General features: G+C 53.0%; 1 protein-coding gene and 1 long non-coding RNA gene across 2 annotated transcripts in view; one reads left to right on the top strand and one right to left on the bottom strand.

Moving 5' to 3' along the window:
- LOC127687090 (uncharacterized) overlaps positions 1-20,710 on the bottom strand; it is a 375,067-nt gene that overhangs the window by 134,705 nt on the left and 219,652 nt on the right. The gene's annotated exons all lie outside the window — the stretch shown is intronic.
- On the top strand, positions 2,103-17,661 carry Vash1 (vasohibin 1). The gene is made up of 7 exons (XM_052185356.1): positions 2,103-2,446; positions 7,524-7,612; positions 9,143-9,199; positions 10,321-10,395; positions 11,016-11,397; positions 12,489-12,601; positions 13,848-17,661. Exons 1-7 carry the CDS (start codon positions 2,105-2,107, stop codon positions 13,918-13,920), a joined length of 1,131 nt encoding a protein of 376 aa, XP_052041316.1. The 5' UTR covers positions 2,103-2,104; the 3' UTR covers positions 13,921-17,661.

Genomic DNA, 20,710 nt, shown 5'->3' with positions numbered 1-20,710 from the left:
GAGGAACAGAAACACTTCTCCCAGATAACTGCTATTCATACCAACTGGTAGGAGGAAACAAAGTCTTAAATTGCAAATGATCCTTGGTAAAGTTCTTTTGTTTGGGTAATGTTACCTGCCTGCCGATCTGTGCTACTGGGAAAGGAGAGGGTGTGTTGGGTCTCCAGAGTCCATGGGCCACACACATCTGTACTAATTCTGGGCAGGTCTACTCCCCAAATACTGCCTCCCACCCTTATGTTTCTGTCTTGGTCTCATGATTGGGAAGGCTCATGTCTCCAGCCAGATGTCCAGGGATTGGAACATCCAAAGCCAGAACTAGGGACACACTCCCAGGATCCCTTGCAAGCAACCAAGTGCAACAGAATGACTGCCAACTTCTACAGATCCTCCCTTAAAGAGCACTGCTAGATGGCTGAGTTCATCCAGTGTCATCTCTTGGTTGACAGATGGGGAAACTGAGGCCTGCAAAGGGGAAGGATTTACTGGAAGTCCCAAAGACAGACATGCATAAACGCCATCTAGACCTCGGGTGTTCCAGGACAGCATTCTTGCTTCTATAGCTGGGAATTCAGGAAATTCCCAGCCGACTGCCACAATTCCTTCCGCGCTAGGAATCCCCAAGGAGTTTGCGCTGCGCAGCGAGTTGTAAACTTCCTCAGCAGCTCTGCAGTTCTCAGCGCCCTAAGAGAGAGGTGAGAAGCGAAAGGACGTCTAGGGCATCCCTGCAATAACTTGTAGCTGGGGGGTCCGGGGATGGCGGCAGCAAGACAACCCAGTGGGAATGCGCTGGCCCTTTAAGGGGGGGGACGGGGCGCATGCGCGGCGCGGTCCGGAGTCGAGCCGGGTGGGCGGCGGGAGGTCTGGGGACCCGGCCGGCGGCAGCGGTGGCTTCTGCTTCGCTGAGCTGGGACGCAGCGATCTGCCGATGGGCTGCACCTTCTCAGGTTGTTGCTCTCCCCCGGGACCCACGCACCGGCGCCCGCTCGGGCTTTGTCAGTCGTTTCCAGCCGCTGCCGCCGCGGGCGGAGCCTAAGGACCAGCGCTCGCGCCTTGCAAGCCCAAGCTTCACTCAGCTTAGCCGCTGGAGCCCTAGCGCAGCATCCTTCGCCCGCTCATGCTGCAGCTGGTGGCCAGTGGCGAAGCTGCGGCTGGAGACTGCGGCTCAGTGACCTCAGCCGGGTCCCTGAGCATCGCCCGAGCCGCTCTCCACGATGGCTGAGCTTAGGGCTCCGTGCCCCGCTTTGGCTTGGCTGGGACCGTTCCGCGCCAGGTGCCCCTAGTACCCCCGCTGAGCCGCGCCAGACCTGGGTTCGCGGGGCCTGGGCGCCCCTAGCCCTCGCCTCCCCGCCGCGCCCTTCCCTTCCCGCCCTCTCCGCTGCTGCTCCCCGGGGCTAGGGGCTAGGAGACCCAGACAAAGCCCCACTTTGTGAGGGAGGCAGGCTTGGAATGTGCGCGGCGGCGCGCGCCCCCTCCCCGCCCCACCAGCTGCGAGTCTTGGCTCCCGGGAGGGTCGTGACAGAGAAGTCGCCCCGGGCATCGCCCTCTACCCTTGCATCCCCAGGCCGGTGGTCCAGACTCGGAGCTCACGCGGGCCTCTCCGCTCGCGCCAGTGTGAGTGAGCACGGATTTCGTAGAGGAATTTGTTCTGTCCAAAACTGGGAGTGGGCACCGGTGCCTTGGCCCGCCTTTTCGGCATAGCTGCAGGTCTGAGCTGTCTGGCCTCAGTCTTCCCACCCCGACCCCCACTTTTCTCCTCTCGGCCATCCTAGATTGCTGCGGGTCATTGTTCTCGCTGCCAAATGGGGGTGATTTGTAGAGGCTGCCAAGTTGGCGTGTGCGCTCTTTATCCTGTTTTCCGAACAAAACAAGGCCTCTAAGGCCGACCCTGGGCAACCCACCTGGCCATCACTCCAGGTTGATGCGCCTGATTCTTTCCTAATGGTATTTTATTGTACAGGAGCCACGCCCTGGTTTCTTAAAGGCGCCAGGCACTGTTTGACCATGTGTTATCTTTATAGCGGCTGTGTGGGAGGCCTCTTGTGAGGCACTTATTTTTTTCCCGCCTCCTGATCATCCTCCCACCCCCGCCGAGGATTTAGGGATGCCAGGGGGAAAGAAGGTGGTCCCAAGTGGCAGCAGCAGTGCCTCCCCGAACGCAGCCGCCGCCACCGCTGCTGCTGCTGCTGCCGCTGCCGCCGCCGCCGCCCACTCTGGCACTAAACGTTTGGAGACCACCGAAGGGGCCTCAGCACAGAGAGACGAGGAACCCGAAGAGGAAGGGGAAGAGGATCTACGAGATGGAGGTGTCCCTTTTTTCATCAACCGAGGTGGCCTACCAGTGGACGAGGCCACCTGGGAAAGGATGTGGAAGCATGTGGCCAAGATTCACCCAGATGGAGAGAGGGTGGCCCTGCGGATCCGCGGGGCAACCGACCTGCCCAAGGTAAGACATGAAGGGGCCAGGCACGATGAAGACGGGTTTTATTGACCTTGGAGCTAAGAAAGTAACCCACACATATCTTGTTACTGATGGATGAAGTAGTGGGACCATTGTTGTGGTAAGATTTTAAAAGTGCAGGTAAGTGCCATCTGTCCGGAAGTTTCTTTCCAGTGCTTTTGGAGTCGTTTGTTGGGGGGGGTCGGGCTTAGTCCCCTCTCTTCAGGAGGCCCCTCCCCCATGGCTTCCTGAGCAGAACCACAAAGGAACTAGAGAACTAACTGGTGGGGCTTGGCATCTCTTTGGCTCAGACACTTGAGAAGCCAGAAAACTATGAGGTTAATTATGACTGTCTGGGAGAGTGCAGGGCTTTGTACGATGAGAAAACATTTTCCTATATTATCCCCTAAGTTTGGCCCACAGCATTCAAAGGAAGTGTACTTTGGGTTCCCCGTTTAAGATGAGAAACTCAAAAGGTTCCGTGAGAAATAGCAGTGTTGGGATTCCATCTGCTCAGCTCTGGTGAGCATCAGATTCAGTGGCGTTAGCAGTGACCCCGTGGGGAAGAGACAAGTTAAATATTCTCCTGTGTTGACTGGAAGTCATCCACCACAGCAGTGCCTCTGTAGGGCTGCTGAGTGAGGAGAGCCTCTGTCTCATTCATCTTTGTCTCCTTGAGGTCTCCTGTGTGCCTGGCACAGGGTGGACACTTACGTGTGTTTGCTAAATGAAAGGACATTTGGGATGTGCTGTGTTGGGCAGTGCTATACTAAAAATGTGCAGGAGAGAGAGAGAGAGAGAGAGAGAGAGAGAGAGAGAGAATGTTTATGGTTCAGTCCAAGAAAGCACTGCTCCCGATACCGAGGCCACTGGTCAGAAGTCAGAGGCTAAGGGTTTAGTCTTGAAGGAAAAGGGGGAGAATAATTACTGATACATGGAAACCAGGCCTGTTTTTTTCTTGCTGGTTTATTGGTAGAACCAACAGGAAAAAAAATGTTTTGGGGAAAAGATAATCTGAGGTCGAAGGTTGAGCTGCTGCCTAATGTTTCCCAGGGGAATAAGCTGGATTGATTTTAAACAGCTACATCATCATCTTCTCATTTAGCTCATCTGAAACCGGACGTTGTTTCCACTGTCTCATCCTTAAAATGAACACTGTGCAGAACATTCTAAAACACAAATCCGGGGACCCAGCTTTGATTTTTAAATATCTGAACAAGAAAGTATGACATCGTGGGTTTGGGGTATTGTTTTGGATCGCCTACCTGCCTGTGTGAACTCAAGGCAATCCCCCGCCTCCCCCCCTCCCCAGTCTGCTTGAGTCACAATTTTCTTATCTGTAAAATGGGTTGGTAGTGGAGAGGGTAAAATGAGAAACTATGTGTTAATCAAACTGCAGACGGGGACCGTTTCGAGCAGAGAGATGAGATGCTACTCAGATCATCTGACTGATGAGGCCAGAGTTACACACATGCTCCACAGAGTCTGGCCCTCTTGGTTCTGTCCGAATCGGACCATAGGAAGGCGGCAGAATGGTCAGTGCTTTGGAGGACTCAGGCCATCAGTGTCTTCGATAGTGATTAATGTCATCTTCAGGCCTTGTGTTCGGAAAAGACATGTTTGAATGAAGACGTTTGTTAGGGAAGAAAGTATGGAGACCAGAGTATGGGGGGGGGTTGAAATTTTATGGGAGGTTTCGGACATTTCGAAACATTGTCATCTTTAATTTGGGGAAGTGTCTCAGATGAAGGAACTGAGGCTCGGCTGTTACGTTGGGTCAGGAAAGCCTCAGGGTGCAGGGGATGTGGAGGAGATATGGAGAAGAGCAGAAGTATTGGGTGCCATTCTGGGAGCTTCAGAACGGCCTGACCCTGACCTGTCCCACGTGGCCCTGCTGCAGAGGTCACACTGTCCAATGATGGGCCCTGGGCTTGAGCTAACCGTTAACTCTAGATTCCTCACCAGCGATCCGTAATCTGGCATCCTTACAGGAGAGGAAGAGAAATGGGAACAGCAGCTGCCAGGAGGGGCTGGGCTGTGGTCCCCTCCCCCATTTTGCTACAGCTTCCCATGACCCCACCCACCTTCCCTGAGTTTTACAGGCTAAGTCTCTGCAGGAAGCTGGATCCCCAGGAGCAGGGCAGTGCAGGAAAAGCCCTGGAGGGGAAGCCATCTTTTCTCACACCCCTGCTATCTCTCCTAACTACTTATAAGGGGAGGCTGTGTCCTGGCCCCTGGGCATCCCCAGCTGTCCGGGGATCAGCGGCAGTGCCCCTTGATGGGGATATTGAGATGAACTGATGGCGGAAAGCGTGTAACACCTCATTAGGTGAGCATCTAATCGGTCTCCAGTGGTGCTCAGAGTGGGCATGCAGCAAGCCACAGATACTTGCAGCCTCTGCAAGAGTGATGTCTAAGATAACAGTTTCTACAAGGATCCAGAAGCCAGCAGCAGGCTATGCTCCTGCCTAAGAATATCTCCTTGCTGTCTCCAGCCGCTGTCCCCTGTGAAAGCCCAGCAACCATTTACCTAAACCCGGCTGCTGTAGGCCTAGCTACGGCTTTGGGCACTGAGCACCTGCAGTTGGGTATCCAGACTTCTCTAGAAGGCAGACTAGCTCAGGGCAGTGTGTGCCGAAGTCTTTGGCACGCACCTGTAGCCAGGTGTTGGACAGTGTTCCAAAGCGTCGAAGCGTCGTTGCAGCAACTCAGTGATACCCGCCAAGGCAGGCTCTGTCACTACCCTTTTATGAGTGACGTGCATTCCCCTGGGAGACATCTGAGGCAGCTCTGTTCAGGAGTTCCCCTGAAATCATAGGACAGGGCGTCATAGCATAGCCAGTTGTGTCTGCTCTGTTCACCACTAAGTCTTCCTATAGGATTATCCTAGAACCCTGGACTGTCTGGTTCTGAGACCAGACTTTGCCCCTGGTAAGATAGTCTTCAAGGCCACACGCATAGGATCCTAGGTCATTTCTGACTCTTCTGCTATGGTGGCCTTCTTGCCAGGCCCTTTGTGTGACAGGGACCCATGATGTTTTTTTGGGTACCCTGTTCCTGGCTTGAGTCTGTTCCCAAATCTCTGCCTGAGCTTTGGCAAGTGGTTTTGCTGTGTCTCCTTCCTTGTCCAGAGTGGGTCGTGAATAGGTGGGTTCAGTTACACAGTTCCAGTTGCTGGGACCTACTTATCAAGAGGGGGTGACTCTGCTACCCTGAGAATGCCCTTCCAGGTCCAGTGACTTGGATGGATGTGCATACCTTCAACCAGGATGGCTGGGCAGTCCCTTGAACAGTTGTGGTGTGCATCTGGCACAAAGTGATCAGGCAAGTGAAGAAGGCAGGGCCCATCCTGAGCTTGTCTCCCGCTGGTGGCTGTAGGTGACAATGCCTGTTTGAAGATGGGAGTGGTGTAAAAGGGGAAATAACCTCTCCAGGCTGTGGTATCTGCTGCTACAGACTGCCTAGACAGGAAGCAAAGGGACCTGGCGAGAGAAAGGGAAGAAAGACGTGCTAGATAGCTTCCCTGAGTCAGGACCCTTCCTTCCTGCATCTCCACCCCGTGGAGTGAGGCAGTCTCTACTACAGACACTGCCCTGGTCTCCCACCATTCAGAGCACCCCAGAGACAAGTGTGTGGTGATAAGTGTGTGTTCCTTCCCTTCCTGATCGAGCCCAGCCACATCTAGGCTTATTGTTTTTTAAATTGATTTGATTTATAAATCAATTTAGCAATGTTTTACATGTCTACCACTTTACTCTTTAATTTTCCATGAAAATTGTCAATTTTAACGTGTTTTATCTGAAATATTTTCCATGTAAATCTTTAACTTTATCATAAAGTGTTTTTATTTCCCTTTACTTCCCTATTCAATAAATAAAAAAAATTTAAATAAATTTCAAAAAAAGAAAAAGAAAAAAAAGAAATAATAGATCAACCAAAAAAAAAAAATCCTCTGTGGGCCCAGCCTACCAAGGATGAATCTTTTCTCCTCCATAGAGCCCCTCCCTGAGTGTACCTAGGACACGTGATACCCCTTCTGTTTACTCCTACTGTTACATTTGCAGCTAGGTGGGCATGGGCAAGCTCTGGGTGGCCTCGGAGGGCCCAATGGCAGCCACTGGGAAAGGGTAGGAACATATCGCTCAGGAATGGAGTGGGTGGGGAAAGGGCATTTGAAGTAAGGCCTGACCCATCATATGTTCCCTTGTCCCACTGCCACACTCCTTGACCATTCAGGTTGGTGCTTTGGAAGCTCTGGCACGGTCGTCATGCCAGTGAGGTGGGTGACACCTCTTGTCCAGGACAGATCCCCTAGCTTAGGGTACCACCTGGTAGAATGGAACCCTGAGAAAACAGTTTCAGTCTCATCCTCGAGCCAGAGGCTATTGGTCTGGTTTTCGTTGCTATAACACAATACCTGAGGCAGGACACTTCTGAAGAAATGAGGTTCATTTAGCTTGCAGCCTTGAGGACTGAAGATGCCCCTGTTGGTTCGGACTGGGGTAAGGTCTAATGGAGATGGATGGGAACATGATGAGCATGGAGAGACAGATCACACCGGATGGAAGAAGCCAGATGGAGGGGGAGCTGTGTATTGCTCCGTTGATGACAACCCTGAGAACTGCCTCTTCCTCTCCAAGGGCACGCCTCCAGTACACTAATACCTTCAGCTAGAGCCTGCTCAACATTACCAACCCAAGAACAAAATCTCAACACCTTTGCCACATCCAAGTTCACCAGAGTGAACCCCAAACCCAAACAAATTAATCCCAATACAGACCTTTCTCATTAAGTATTAATTAATGTGTATTTTAAATTTAGTCAGTGGATCCTCCTGTGTTTTCTAAAACTATTTAATAGCATGAAATTCCAAGACCAACATAAGCTGCCCATGAGAAGTGCAGTCAGGTGTCAGGGACAGCTGAGCTGGGGTCCTGGGAGGAGGCTTGGGAGGGAGGGATTGCCAGGGAAACCGGCTCAGAGTAGGAGCCTCCCCAGGCTCCCCAGGGTGTTGCTGCTGCAGGGCTGGAAGCTCTGGGGTGTGCCTCTCCATGTGACAGATATTTTCTCCATCTGTCCCTAGATTCCCATACCAAGTGTGCCTACCTTCCAGCCGACGACGCCCATCCCTGAGCGCCTGGAAGCCGTGCAGCGCTACATCAGGGAGCTGCAGTATCCTCTCGGGTCCAGAGCTGTGACCACCACTTAGTGACAACCCCAAAGATCAAATGGGGCCTGGAGAGGGATCCGCAGGGCCAGCTCCCTCCCAGCTTCAGAGCTGCTATTCACTCAGAGCTGCTATTCACCTCAGAGCTGCTATTCACTGGCACCACTGTTCCCTGGAGCTGCTGAGGCTGTGGCTGTGTCTGAGTGCTTGGGCTCGATCCAACTTCTCCAGCACCAGCTTCCGTGTGTGTGTCTGTGTGTATGTGTGTGTGTGTGTCTGTGTGTATGTGTGTGTGTGTGTATGTGTGTCTGTGTGTATGTGTGTGTGTGTCTGTGTGTCTGTGTGTGTCTGTGTGTATGTGTATCTGTTTCTGCTTGTGTCTGTGTGTTTGTTTGTCTCTCTGTGTGTCTGTTTGTCTCTCTGTGTGTCTGTTTCTGTCTGTCTGTCTGTCTCTGTGTGTGTCTGTGTGTGTGTCTGTGTGTATGTGTGTGTCTGTGTGTATGTGTATCTGTTTCTGCCTGTGTCTGTGTGTCTGTTTCTGTCTGTCTGTCTCTGTGTGTGTCTGTGTGTATCTGTGTGTGTCTGTGTGTGTCTCTCTCTGTGTGTGTGTGTCTGTGTCTCTTTGTCTGTGTGTGTGTGTGTGTGTGTGTGTGTGTGTGTGTAGGAAGAGAAGGGGGCTCCTAAGCACCTTGCTGATGAAAAAGGGGCATCAGCTGTAATTCATTCCGACCCAGGCAAGGGACAGAGCAGCTCTTTGGGGTCACTGCAGTGCTTGATCTGGGGACATGGGAGGGGGACAAGGCTCTTCTGCACTGAGATACAGCATCCACATCTTAAGGTTTTCTCCTAATTCTTGGCATTTTTCTTCCTTGGCCAGAAGCCGTTGCTTTATGTCTCTGCCGTAGGCTCCTGGAGCTTCTGCGACAGCTGTGTGTGTCCTGGGTCCTGTGCTCCTTATTTGTTTGCACCTTGTGCTTTCTTAGACAGCCAGGACCACCAGCCCAGGGGTGGCACAACACACAATGGGGCGGGACCCTGCATCAATCAGAGGCCAGGCTGCTGGGGGCATTTCCTCAATTGAGGTTCCCTCTTCCCAAAGGACTCTGGCTGGTATCACATTGACGTAGAAGTAGTTGGCACGGGGGAAGGAGTGGTGGCCCCTCCAGCCTTCTTAGCTGTTTGGAAAGCCCAGCACTGCCAGGAACTGTCCCCAGCTAAGGCTGCTGCCTCAGCACTGCTGGGCTGACTGCTGCCCACTCAGTGTCCTCCCTGAGACCACAGGCCTAGAGGGAACAAGGGACATTGCCAGAGAGCGGGGTTGGGGGGGGGGGGGAGAGGGGCTATGAGAGAGAGGTGAACCCCGTGCCCTCCCCTCCCCCTTCCTCGAGAACAAGTCCTAAGTGTCTTGGAGGGTGCTTTGTGGCAGACGTCCCCGTGGGGATTCTGTAGCCATCCTACGGTGTGGGATAGCAGGCAAGGGACCTGTACCTACAGCTTCCAGAACAAGCCAGGAAGTCCTTAACCACTGTCCCCAGGTACAATCACACAGGGACACAGTTCTTTGAAATTAAGAAGAGCAGACCTCTGACGGGGTAAGGACAAAGCCACTGCGTTTGCTCCCCTAGGGAACCTTCTAGTGACCGGGACTTTTCTGAGAAAAGCCAACCATGGGATGGGGAAAGAATGCTACCCTGGGGCCCTAAGGAAGGAAATCCCAATGAGATAGCCTCCCCCAAGGCTGATGAAAGGAAGCACAGTTGAGCTAGTAGGGTCACCCCCCAGCCCCGCCCCCACAGCCACGCTTGTGGGGATATGTGAGGGGGCAGAGAAGGCAATTTTCCGGTTTCTTTCCTTGAAGCCTCTGTGTACTCTGCATTATTTGGTACCTACAAGAAAGAAAACTGCTTCTCTCACCCCTAGCCCATCGTGACTCAGCATGCAGACTGGAACTGAATCTCTTGTTCTAGACAAGCGTTTAAGTTGCGTATTTACTTAAGCGTAGGGAAATAATTATGTTTAACTAATTGCCCCCCTCCTGAAGCCCCTGGGTGGAACCACATTCTCTGCTCCCGGGCTGTGCTCTGTCCTTCAGCTGCTGCTGGGTGCCGATGCTCCAATCCATCCTCTGGTAGGACGCAGGTGACCCAGACAAAGCAGAGGCTAGGCTGAGTCCCTAGACCTGGAGGACAAGCTGTTTTGAAATAGCCTCAATTCCAAGTTCAGGGGTAAGCAGGCGAGCCAAGCGACAGCTGTCCGCCGGAGATCCTGCACCCAGGCTGCGGAGAGTAATCTCCGTATTCGCCATCCGTTAGCAAGTTCTTGGCGCAGCTGTGGCTAGACGGGGCACATCTCCTGGGCTCAGGAAGGGCCCCACCGGTACATACAGAGCTTTCTCCCCTCCCAAGCCCTACTGCCACGGAGAAGGCAGGAGCTCCTCAGACCCCGCCTCCTTCATGTTCCCCTCCCCCAGTCTCTGAGCAGCAGCCAGGCCAGGAAAGAGGAAGTGAAGGGGAAGAAGGGCAGACAGTAGGCTACTTCCTGATCCCCAGTGCTTGCCTCCTTACCCTCCTCAGACTTTAGACTTGGGAGAGAGAAGGAAACACCAGGCCTTGGAGGAAGGCAGCCTGGAGCCAAGTCTTTCTGGCTCATCACCAAATAGGGCCTGAGAGGGTTGGAGCCAGTCTCCACACAGCCCCGCCTCCCTTTCTCATAGGCTGATGGACCTGGCCAAGGAAATGACCAAAGAGGCTCTGCCAATCAAATGCCTGGAAGCTGTGATCCTGGGAATGTATCCTTCCCTGGGCCTTGGAGAGACTGGCCCAGCCTTGGCTGCCTGCTGTGGAATGGGCGGGTCCTCAGGGTTTCCTGTGCTATCATCTATTGACCCCGCCCCCCAGCAAGAAGCCCCTCCCAAGGTGGAGGAGCCTTGGGGAGGTCTTGGGCTCAGTGCCTTCCTTCTCTTGCTATCTTCCCAGGCTGGGTGGATAGCTTGGTTTTTTGAGTCCCATGGTCAAGGTGACCCCGATTTTGGAACTCCAACCCTGAGTACAGCGTTATACCCTGGCTGTTATGCCATTTCTAAGAAACGCTGTGGGAGAAGCTGCAGAGAGGCCCAGTGCTGGCATGCCCAGGTAGTGCTGATTTATAGAGATGACAGATGGGGGTTTGGAAGCAGAACTATCTAAAAAGATGCGCGCACAGTTTCTCATCCAGCCCCGCAAGGGCAAAGGAGCACCTAGGAAGACTGACAAGTCCCCAGGATAAGTGGCCCTCTGCAGGGCCCCAGTCAGGCCTGGAGTGGGACAGGTATATATGGCCAGTTTGTCCTCAGTAGCTGACCACTTAAGTGCTCTTTGGCACACATAACCACCCTGACCTAACCCTTTCCTTAGCACTTTGGCTCACCAGTTACCTCACCAACAGCATGCCCACCCTGGAACGCTTCCCCATCAGCTTCAAGACCTACTTCTCAGGGAACTACTTCCGTCACATTGTGCTGGGGGTGAACTTTGGGGGCCGCTATGGCGCCCTGGGCATGAGCCGAAGGGAGGACCTGATGTACAAACCCCCAGCCTTCCGCACGCTCAGCGAGCTCGTGCTGGACTATGAAGCGGCCTATGGCCGCTGCTGGCACGTGCTGAAGAAGGTGAAGCTAGGCCAGTGCGTGTCCCACGACCCCCACAGCGTGGAACAGATTGAATGGAAGCACTCGGTGCTGGATGTGGAGAGGCTGGGCCGGGAAGACTTCCGCAAGGAGTTGGAGCGCCATGCCCGAGACATGCGGCTCAAGGTTAGCAGCGTCAACCGTGGTCCACGGGGCCAGTCAGTGCCAGCCAGCGGCTGCTTCCTCATGGGATCCCCCCCCCCATGCCTTTACCCAGGTGTCCTGACCAGTAGGGGTTGCCTGTGGATGAAGAATCTCCTTGGACTCCGGATTGGGCATTACTCGAAAATTTTTTCTGCTGCTGAAGTTGTCCCGCTTCTAGCAGACAGAATTGGTGAGGGAGGCTCTCAGACTTCCTGGACTGGAGATACCTTTCCTGGGCTCTCCCCAGAGTGGCCAGTATTACTCAGCTCTGTGGCCTGCTCCCCCAGTGCTAGTTCACATCGTCTTCCCCTTAGGTAGCCGCTGTCATAGGCCTGTATTACAGAGGGGCTTTTCTGTGCCTGGGCCACACCCACTCCCTTCCCCAGCTTGGTAAGCCTGCACCCCTCCCCCCCACACACACACCTCCTCACTGTTGGAAGCATGGTAGTGTTTTCCAGGCAGCGGCTAATCATAGAGCTGGAGCTTACAAATTCCTCTCTCGAGTGCTGTTGATTCTCAGACAGCTCAGCACTGGACTCATGGTGTTTCATTTTCAGCCTTGTTTGAACCGAGGAAACTCAAAGCCATCCAACAGAAGGGCTGGTTTGGGTTTGGATTTGGGTTTTTGTTGTTGTTGTTGTTTGGCTAGTTGGTTTGGTTCATTTTTTTGAATCAGAGATCCAGCTCCCAGTGTGACATCTGATTAGCCTGAGACAGTGTCACCGTCAGGCTGGTGGGACCTGCCTCAGAGCTCAGCATTTGCCACACATATCCCCGTCTGGCACATGGACCTAGCCTGGGTAAAAACATCTGTCCTCAAAGGTGTTTTCTAGTCCTAGGACAGTCCAGTGACACCTCCCACACTCTGTTTGGGACCTTCCGGGAGTAGGTGGCCCTCCTGAGGATCTGTTGCCCCAGTGGCTTTAGTGCCGGGGATGACCCGGGGATGGGGTAGAGGCCACCTGAGGCTTGGACCACAGATGGCATACGATGGCTTCCAGGGACTGTGGCTCCAAGCAGGACGGAGCGGACCATACTGCAGCTCAGAAATCCTTTTCTTCCTCCCTATCCAGATTGGCAAGGGGACAGGCCCTCCTTCTCCCACCAAGGACCGGAAGAAGGATGTTTCCTCCCCACAGAGGGCCCAGTCCAGCCCCCATCGCAGGAACAGCCGTAGTGAGAGACGGTGAGGAAGGAGACCCAACAGTCTTTCCCTCTCCTCTCTTCTTCACTCCACCTTTCTCTTTTCCATCTGTCTCAGTCAGGGTTTCTATTCCTACACAAACATCATGAAGTTGGGGAGGAAAGGGTTTATTCAGCTTCCATTTCCACATTGCTATTTATCACCAAAGGAAGTCAGGGCTGGAACTCAAGCAGGTCAGGAAGCAGGAGCTGAGGTGGAGGACATGGAGGGATGTTCCTTTCTGGCTTGCTTCCCCTGGCTTGCTCAGCCTGATCTCTTATAGATCCCAAGACCACCAGCCCAGGGATGGTACCACCCATAAGGGGCCCTCCCCGCCTTGATCACTAGTTGAGAAAATGCCCTACAGCTGGATCTCATGGAGGCACTTCCCCTACTGAAGCTCCTTTCTGTGTCAAGTTGACACACAAAACCAGCCAGTACACCATCCTTCACTCTTTGAGAAGTCACTTGGGACAATGAGTCCAGGTGTTTATGTGTTGGCAGTCTAATGGCAGTTCAGCACCATTTCCCTAAAGAAAAGGCCCCTCAGCTGTGTCCAGATACATTGTCCCTGGCCAGAAGGTTAGAGGACAGAGGGTCTGAGGCAGGCAGCAGAATGGACTGAGGAGGGAGGGAGGACCCAGTGGGGCTCCCACAAGGCCTTGAGTCTCCTGAAGTTTGCTGGAAGGGCTCTGTATATGACCAGAGGCTGAGCAGCCAGGACCCAAGGCTTTGACCGCAACTTTTGTCCCCTAGGGTCTGGGTTTGTGTCTGTGTCCAAATGGCAAGATTTGCTATTTAAATATCAGGCCTCTGGCTCTGACTCCCTCTCCCCCACAGATTCTTCTGGCTCTCACTTTAATTATATCTGTGCTTCGGATCCACCTCTCTGCTGGGCCCTGAGGGGGTGCTGAGCAGACCTCTAGTGCTGGAATGCTCATTGCCCCTACCCTTGATCTAGGAAGCTTTTGTAGGGAGCCAATTCCGGGCTGTTACTGAAGCTGTCACCCATAAGCTTTTTAAGTTCATCAGAAAGCCAGAGGCTATGCAGCCACCACAGGGGAATCGATCCTCTAGGATCCTCAGGCTGGGCACCGGTTCCACAAACTCCCCACCCTCTCTGCTGCAGCTGTAAAGGCCCCTTAGAGGAAGGAAGCCAGCGGGACAGCTCTGTCTTCCCCCCTCCCATTCTCTATTTCCCTAGTAACCCCCGGCCCCTCTTCTGAATCCTCTGCTTTCCTTCCTGCAGGCCATCTGGGGAGAAGAAGCCTGCAGAGCCCAAAGCCATGCCAGACCTCAGTGGATACCAGATCCGGGTGTGAGGCAGACGCCAGCGCCCCCAGGTCTCCTCCTGGAGACCCAGACCCACCTGCAGGAAGAACCTACTTCATTCAGGCAGAGGCTGGTGATGGGGTGGGCTCGGGTGGGGGGGGAGGCAAGAAGGCTGCCTTGCCGTTCAGCCTCAAGGGACGTCCCCCTCCCATGAAGCCAAGCCCCTAACTTTGGGCCAAGAAAACAGTATTTTATTTGGAGTTTTAGCTCTGCAACTGAAGTATAAGATATTTGAAGGGAAAGATGAATGGATATGTTGGTAGCTGTCAGGGTCTGCTCTCTCTCTCTCTCTCTCTCTCTCTCTCTCTCTCTCTCTCTCTCTCTCTCTCTCAGCACTGCGTGGCTTGGGGAGGAGGGAGGAGGGAGGAGGGCTGCCTGGTTCTGTGGTGCTCCTTCTCTCAACAGTGATCAGAGGTTGTGAGCCTCAACAGCCAGTGGGGTGAGGGTGGGATGGTGTAGGAATGGAGGTGTTTTCTGGAGCTGGGTCTGTCCTGGCAGAATCATGACTCCAGGGAAAGGGAAGCAGGGTAGGAGGTCTCCTGAGAAAGGTCAATTTATTTTTCAAATCAGGAACTTGGCAGAAGCCACATCTGCCTAAGGTGGAAACCTATGGTCCAGGAGAGCCCTTTAGATAGAACTGTGCCCCACCCAACACCACCCGCCCCCCCAATCTTCACCTTGGCCAATTTGGGATTAGGCTATAGAACCAGGAGAGGACCGTAGTGGGAAGGGTTCTGGCACATCTGCTGGTTCTGTCTAGTCTTGACTATTGCTGTAGCCCAGGGGCTCCCTGCAGAAGGGCTGGGCTGTGTAGAGAGCCCAGACTTGTACTGGGGACACCACGACCTTAACACACTGTCTTGGCATGAGGCAGTTGAGTGGAGCCCTCTTGTTGGTGGGAGTGGGTTCTTTTCTCCTGTCTAATACTTCAGCACTTGCTGGAGAAACTAGACCAGGCTGCCTGTCCCCCAGGGTGCCTTCCCCGCCTTAGCAGCCTGGTTAGGCTTGGAGTAGCAGCCAGGTTTAGCAGCTTCTTGGGGCACTGACAGTGGGGAGCCCAGGCAATAGTCGTCTATCCCCTGGCCCTAGGGCACAAAATCCCTGGTAGGAAAGTGAGGTGTGGAGAGGAGCCGTCTGGGCTGGGGGAGGAGAGCCAGTCCTTGAGTTGGGAGTGAAAGTGAGAAGGGCTGAGGGAGGCAGTTCAGGATGGGGCTGTGTGGGGACTGTGTGGGGACCGAGTTCCCTGCAGCACAGGTGGCACTCGTCAAGTTGCTGTAGGCTTCATGTGACAGAGGGCAGCTGAACCGGGTGACCATTAAGGGGCTTTACTGAGAGGTGCAGTTAGCCTGGGCAGCTGCCAACAAGGCCGCAGAGCGCTGAGGGCTGGCTTAGGACTCAGATGCCTACAGGGCCATCAGCCAGTGACAAAGAGGAGGGCTGGATGGGGACTGTGTCCCATGAAAGAGAGCATATCCCATTAAAGTGGGATGCTGCCATTGTACTGTCCCACAGTGCAGGCCCTAAGGGGCATTGGCCTTTTTTTTCTCTCTCTTCTTTTTTTTTTTTTAGGCCAGGGCTCTGAATTAATACTTGAGTTGTAATTTTTTAAAGTTATCAATTCAAGAAATGATCACCATAGCTGAGAGAGTACCAGTCCACAATGTCTGGGGTAGAGAGTGTGGGCTGGTTGTGGGGAGACTGTGGGTGGAAAATGTGACAGTGTAAAGTTTCCCCAAGGCATCAAGGGCCACTTCCTCTGGCCCCATCCTGCAGGCAGAGGCTGAGTCTGTGCTTATTGGGTCACCAAAGCCAGCAGAGATAGAACGGTGGAACTCTTCCTGTCCAGAAATGGAGGGTGGCTGGAATGAAGGGGGGGAGGGGGAGGGATGCCCTTGCTGGTGACACGTGTGGCTGCTTATCACGCCAACAGCTCCTGGGCCCCAAGCCAGGCCCACTGGGGCCCAGCACAGGCACCATGGGAGGCTGGCTGTTTAGTCCCTTGTCTTGCCTGCATCCTCCTGGGGTCAGGGGGTCCTTGGGAAGTGCATAGCCTAGGCTACACCCCTAGCCAGACCATGAAAGGACATGGTACTGTTTCATCCTTCTCGGAATTCAGGAAGTAGGGATGGTAGTCCCAGCAGCCCCCATGCCTGCCTGGAGAGGTACAAGACTGGACAAGATCTTTTTGGATCTGAATGCGGCTGCTTATCCCTGGGACAGCAGCCCTTTATGTCTCTGGAAACTTCAAGATACAACAAAATGTGGGAGAAAGAGGGGTGAGGAGAGCTGGAGTCAGGTGTATCTGGAGAACAGCTCCAGGTCCCAGAGCCTTAGGACAGCTCTGAGCTCCAGTTCCTCTGAGGCCCAGGAAAGAAGGAAGCAGGAGAGAAAGCCCTGACTTGTTCAGGATAGGAGGGAGCCGCTGGTGGCCAGGGGTACACACACCTCTGCTGATCACCTGTCCCAAGCTAAGGGCCTCTGGCCTGTGAAGACTGTCAGAGGCCGTCATAGGCCACAGTGGTGCTTTTTTAATTTATTTTTTACTCTTTCTCATATGTAGCAAGCTACCCTTCCCTCTGCGGCCATTTTCTCAGGCTGTGCTCTCTGGGGCTGGCCTGGATGTCTGGTTTCCAGGGAGGCAGAGGCAGAGACTTTGAGGCCTTAGTCACCATCCATGACCTCACCTCATCTCACTTCCTATAAGAGACAGACAGGGAACTGGCAGATACCTCAGACCTCCTGACTCAGGCGGGGCCTCTCTCTCGGGGGCCGCTGGCTGAAGGGGGTCAAGGTGAGGCCAGAGGAGGCTGGTTGGTGGAGGGAGCATGGGCAGAAGTTCCTTGTGCTTGGTGTTGTGTCAAAACACTGGGAAGCTGGCTTCAGAGAACCTTCCTCTCCATCCAGCCACCTGCCAGTCCTTTCCCCTCCATAGCCTCACATTTCCATGCTCCCCTGATCCATCATGCTAGCCACCCCTCCTTAGTGGGCATGGCCAAGTGGGCAGAACAGCAGCCCACTGGCCCCAGACTTGATGATGAAGCCTGGAGACTGGGTACTGGAGCAGACTCAGGAAGCTGACCGTGGCTGATGTCTAGTCCAGTCATATCGTGCCCTGACCCCTTCACAGCTGGGAAGACGTCCTGGCTCAGGGGAGTAGATCTAATGATAGCTGTGCAGGCTTTGTGCCCCGAGATCTGTACCCGTGTACCCCTGGCTTTCCTGCCTGGAAAGAGGTCTGGCTTAACACATCACCGCCCCACCCTGACATGCTGTCAGTGGTGTTAAAAGTGCAAGGATGCACAGGTGGAGACCAACAAGCTAGAGGTGTAAAGGATATCCTCTGCAGGAGTGTAGGTGGGAGAATTCACCCTACCTACTGGGTACCACAGCTTCCCAAGAGCATCTCCAGCCAGGTGGGGCTGCCACCGTGCTAGCTGCAAGTGCTGTGCTAGGACCCTCTCACTCCAGTTTGATGCTTTGGGGTCCCAAGCTTCCTTGTGAAGTCTGAAAAGAAACCTGGGTACACTTGACCCCTGGGCCAGTGATGACCAGCCGCCCATCCCCTGTGCTTTGTTGGGTTCTTGTGTTGTCCCTGATGCCATTATTCTGTCCTTGTATCAGTATTACCCTGCCTTTCAGTGCACACTTTGTCTCATTCCTTTCTCACCTTCCCCTGAAATGAATAAAGTCTCCCAGCTCCTATCATTTGGGCTGGCAGAAATCACGTGAAACCTTGTCTGCTTTCCTTTGGGAGCTGCAGCCCAGCGCCATTCCCACCCTTGTCAGCCCCACTGGCTGCAGGAAGAAGCCAAGATCCCCAGGTAGATGAGAGGGGAACCAAACTGTGGGGATTGGGAAGCCTCCTGGCTCTGGATTCTGACTCTGTCTGTCGAGGCTGTTGAGCTCCTAACCCTAATCTGGGATCAGGTTTCCCACCCAGCTGTGAGGTGCCTCTTCCTCACATAGCACCCAGGAAATAGCCAGGCCATAGCTTTCCATAGTCAATCAGGAGAAAGGAGAAAGAGAGTTTTCATTTCAGGAAACCACAGCCACCAAGATCTTAACTTCTTTCTCATCAGCTGCCCATCCACAGCTCTGAGAAAACCTCTGGCCCACACTAAAGCAAGTGCCATACTGAAAAGCAAGCCAACACACACAAGAATTATCTTGTGTGTGCCACAGCATTTGCCAGCCAAAAGCATTCTTCACATGTCTCTCCTTGGTCTTAAGAGTGAAACTCAGTCTTATAGGGAGGGAGACATGTCACAGACCAGCCAAACCCCACCCAGTCCTAGCTAGGACAGTGTAACACAGAAAGCCTCTGTCATTTGCAATGGTTGGGGGTCAGCATGGCAGCTGGAGAGGAGAGCAATCAGTTAGTATCTGAGAATAGCTTGAACCATACACTTATCAAGACAGTTTTGTTGCCAGCTAAACTATACCTCCAGATTTAAAAAAACAAAAAGAAAAAAACAACCACAACTTTTACACAAAGGTAACCAGAATTTGTGACTATGGTGAATGCATGGTATTCCATGGGGACATGCTGTTTAAACATGTAGTTCCAGTTACAGTGGCATACATCAGAGAACTTGGTGGAAAGCCCCAATGGTACAGGTCCACACTGGGCCAACTTCTCTTGAACTGTGGGATAAAGATGGCCTGGGGTGAGCCTAAGCCATCAAGATCATGCTAATCCAGTTCCATAGAGTGCAGATATGTTGCTGCTGACCTCTGGGCTGCCCGGAACCCAGTTTCCTGGGGGGAAAGCAGTTATCTTATTCTCTGCTGCCCAGATTCTCCCAGGCACATAGCCTGGCCCTATCTCATTTAGGCATATGACTAAATTGACTTTTCCCAAAAGCCCTAAAGAGATCGATGGACTGACTCCTCCTTCCCATCTGCCAGGACCTAGCATTTAGACCGCTGCTGTGGAGGCCATGGCAATGAGAAGCAACTGTCACACCAAGGACTAAGATTGACCCAGATGCAGGTTGCCTGGCAACACTTAGTATTTGCCAAGGTGGGGTGGAGAACCAGCTGTCGAGGCCTGTCAAGTGGAGGAGACAGGTCAATTCTCTGAGCCAGCCCACGAGACAACTCTTTCCAATCCCTAGCCAGTGAGAATTTGCTAATAGGAAACAAAAATTACCAAGAATGTAGGTGTAATAGCATGTAAGAAGTCATTTTCTTCTGGGCTGAGATCCTTCCTACTCAGCAGATCACAGGGACTGGGGACAGTACAGAAAGGCCAACTTCTCTGCAAGATAATGGAATTCACATTTTTCTGCCCCAGGATGAGCTGATCTGCACCACTATCAGACTTTCTAGATGGCCCTTGTCTTCAACAATTAAAGGGCAGGCAAGGGTGCACCAGGCTGTTGGGGGTGGGGTGCGCTGTCCCAGACAGCTCCTTCCTAGTAGTAGCCAGAGATGTGCCTTCAAGCCTTGGGAAAAGAGACTGCATCATGCACTACTTAAAACACTAAAACCCAATTCTCCAACAAGTCACTACACACCAGCATAGGAACTACGAAGACAAAGCAAACAAAGCGTTGATTGTAGCGCTCCCTGGTCTCCAGCGAAAGCTGTTTCTGAGCTTTCCCAGACCCCTGCCCCACAATGGGCAGCCTGCAACAAAACAAAGCCTGACTCCTCTGTTCCTCTGCAAAGGCTATGTCTGAGAAGCAAAGGCCAGCAAAAGATTAAGCGAAGATTCAAGATTCGGGTTTGTCACTGGGTCTCTGCTTCCTCCGCTGGAAGAGGCTATGTAGAGCAGACCCCTACTGCCTCCTAGCTGTGCTGCTGTCTTTTCCCTGAAGTGGGATCGGGAAATCGTTCAGTAAGTGTTTGCTATACAAGCATGAGGACCTGCAGTCGATCTTTAGAACCAATGTAAAACTGGACATGGTGGCTCATACTTGTAATCCCAGCACTGGAGAGGCAGCTCACTGGCCATCCAGGCTGGATTGCTTTGAGTTCTACGCAGATGTGCTTAAAAAAAAAAAAAAAAAAAAAGCAGGGTAGACCCTGAAGAATGACAACCATGGTTGATCTCTGATTGTCACATGCATGCACACACACATTCACAAACATCCTGCACTTGTGCATGCGCGCACGCATGTGCACACACACACACACACACACAAGTTCAGTGTAAACTGTTAACCAAAATTCCGAGTGTGTGTTTAGTGACTGAGGCAAGGCATTGAGGGATCCCCTATGCCAGGAAAGAGTTGGAGCTTTCAGATATATCCCAGCCCACGGGCCAGTCATCCCACTTTTCTGGGGACCACCATTGGGTTCAATCTCCTACCACAAGTTTTTGGCACAAGCAATACAGACCTAAAAAGCCCTCACAGGTGCCTGAACCTTCAACTTCCTTTCACAGAAGGATGCAAACTCAAAGGCGGAGGGATAAAGTGACTTACCTAGTCAACAGCCAGGCTGGCCAAGGTAAGGCTCCTTAATCCTACTCCCTGGCTAAATTTGCTTTCTCCTAAATCAGTGGATTCTGACCCAGAGTACACCAGCTTAAATAACTCAAGGTCCCTGGAAAGAAAGCGATGAGGTTAGGTATGGGACTGGCAATTTGTTGAGGTAAGGCAGAAGACCATACCTCCATGTCGCTTGGCTTTGGCTTGGCATGCTGCACAGGGAGACCAGAGAAGGATGGAAGTAACAGCAGTTAGGCTGGCAAGGAAGAGAAGCGTTCCAGCGACAGATGGCCCACAGCTCAGCCCTGGCTCCACTACAAGAGCTGATCAGAAATAGATCCCA

This window comes from Apodemus sylvaticus, chromosome 6 (genome assembly GCF_947179515.1).
Source record: "Apodemus sylvaticus chromosome 6, mApoSyl1.1, whole genome shotgun sequence".
Lineage (NCBI taxonomy): Eukaryota > Metazoa > Chordata > Mammalia > Rodentia > Muridae > Apodemus > Apodemus sylvaticus.
The sequence above is the reverse complement of the archived record's forward strand: the minus strand, read 5'-3'. Positions and strand labels throughout refer to the sequence as shown.

Excerpts from the sequence above, each read along its gene's own strand:
- Vash1 (XM_052185356.1), top strand. The coding sequence starts at position 2,105 with ATGCCAGGGGGAAAGAAGGTGGTCCCAAGTGGCAGCAGCAGTGCCTCC. Across the intron at positions 9,200-10,320 it reads AAGAGCAGACCTCTGACGGG|GCTGATGGACCTGGCCAAGG; the intron begins GTAAGGACAAAG and ends CCTTTCTCATAG. Across the intron at positions 11,398-12,488 it reads CCCGAGACATGCGGCTCAAG|ATTGGCAAGGGGACAGGCCC; the intron begins GTTAGCAGCGTC and ends CTCCCTATCCAG.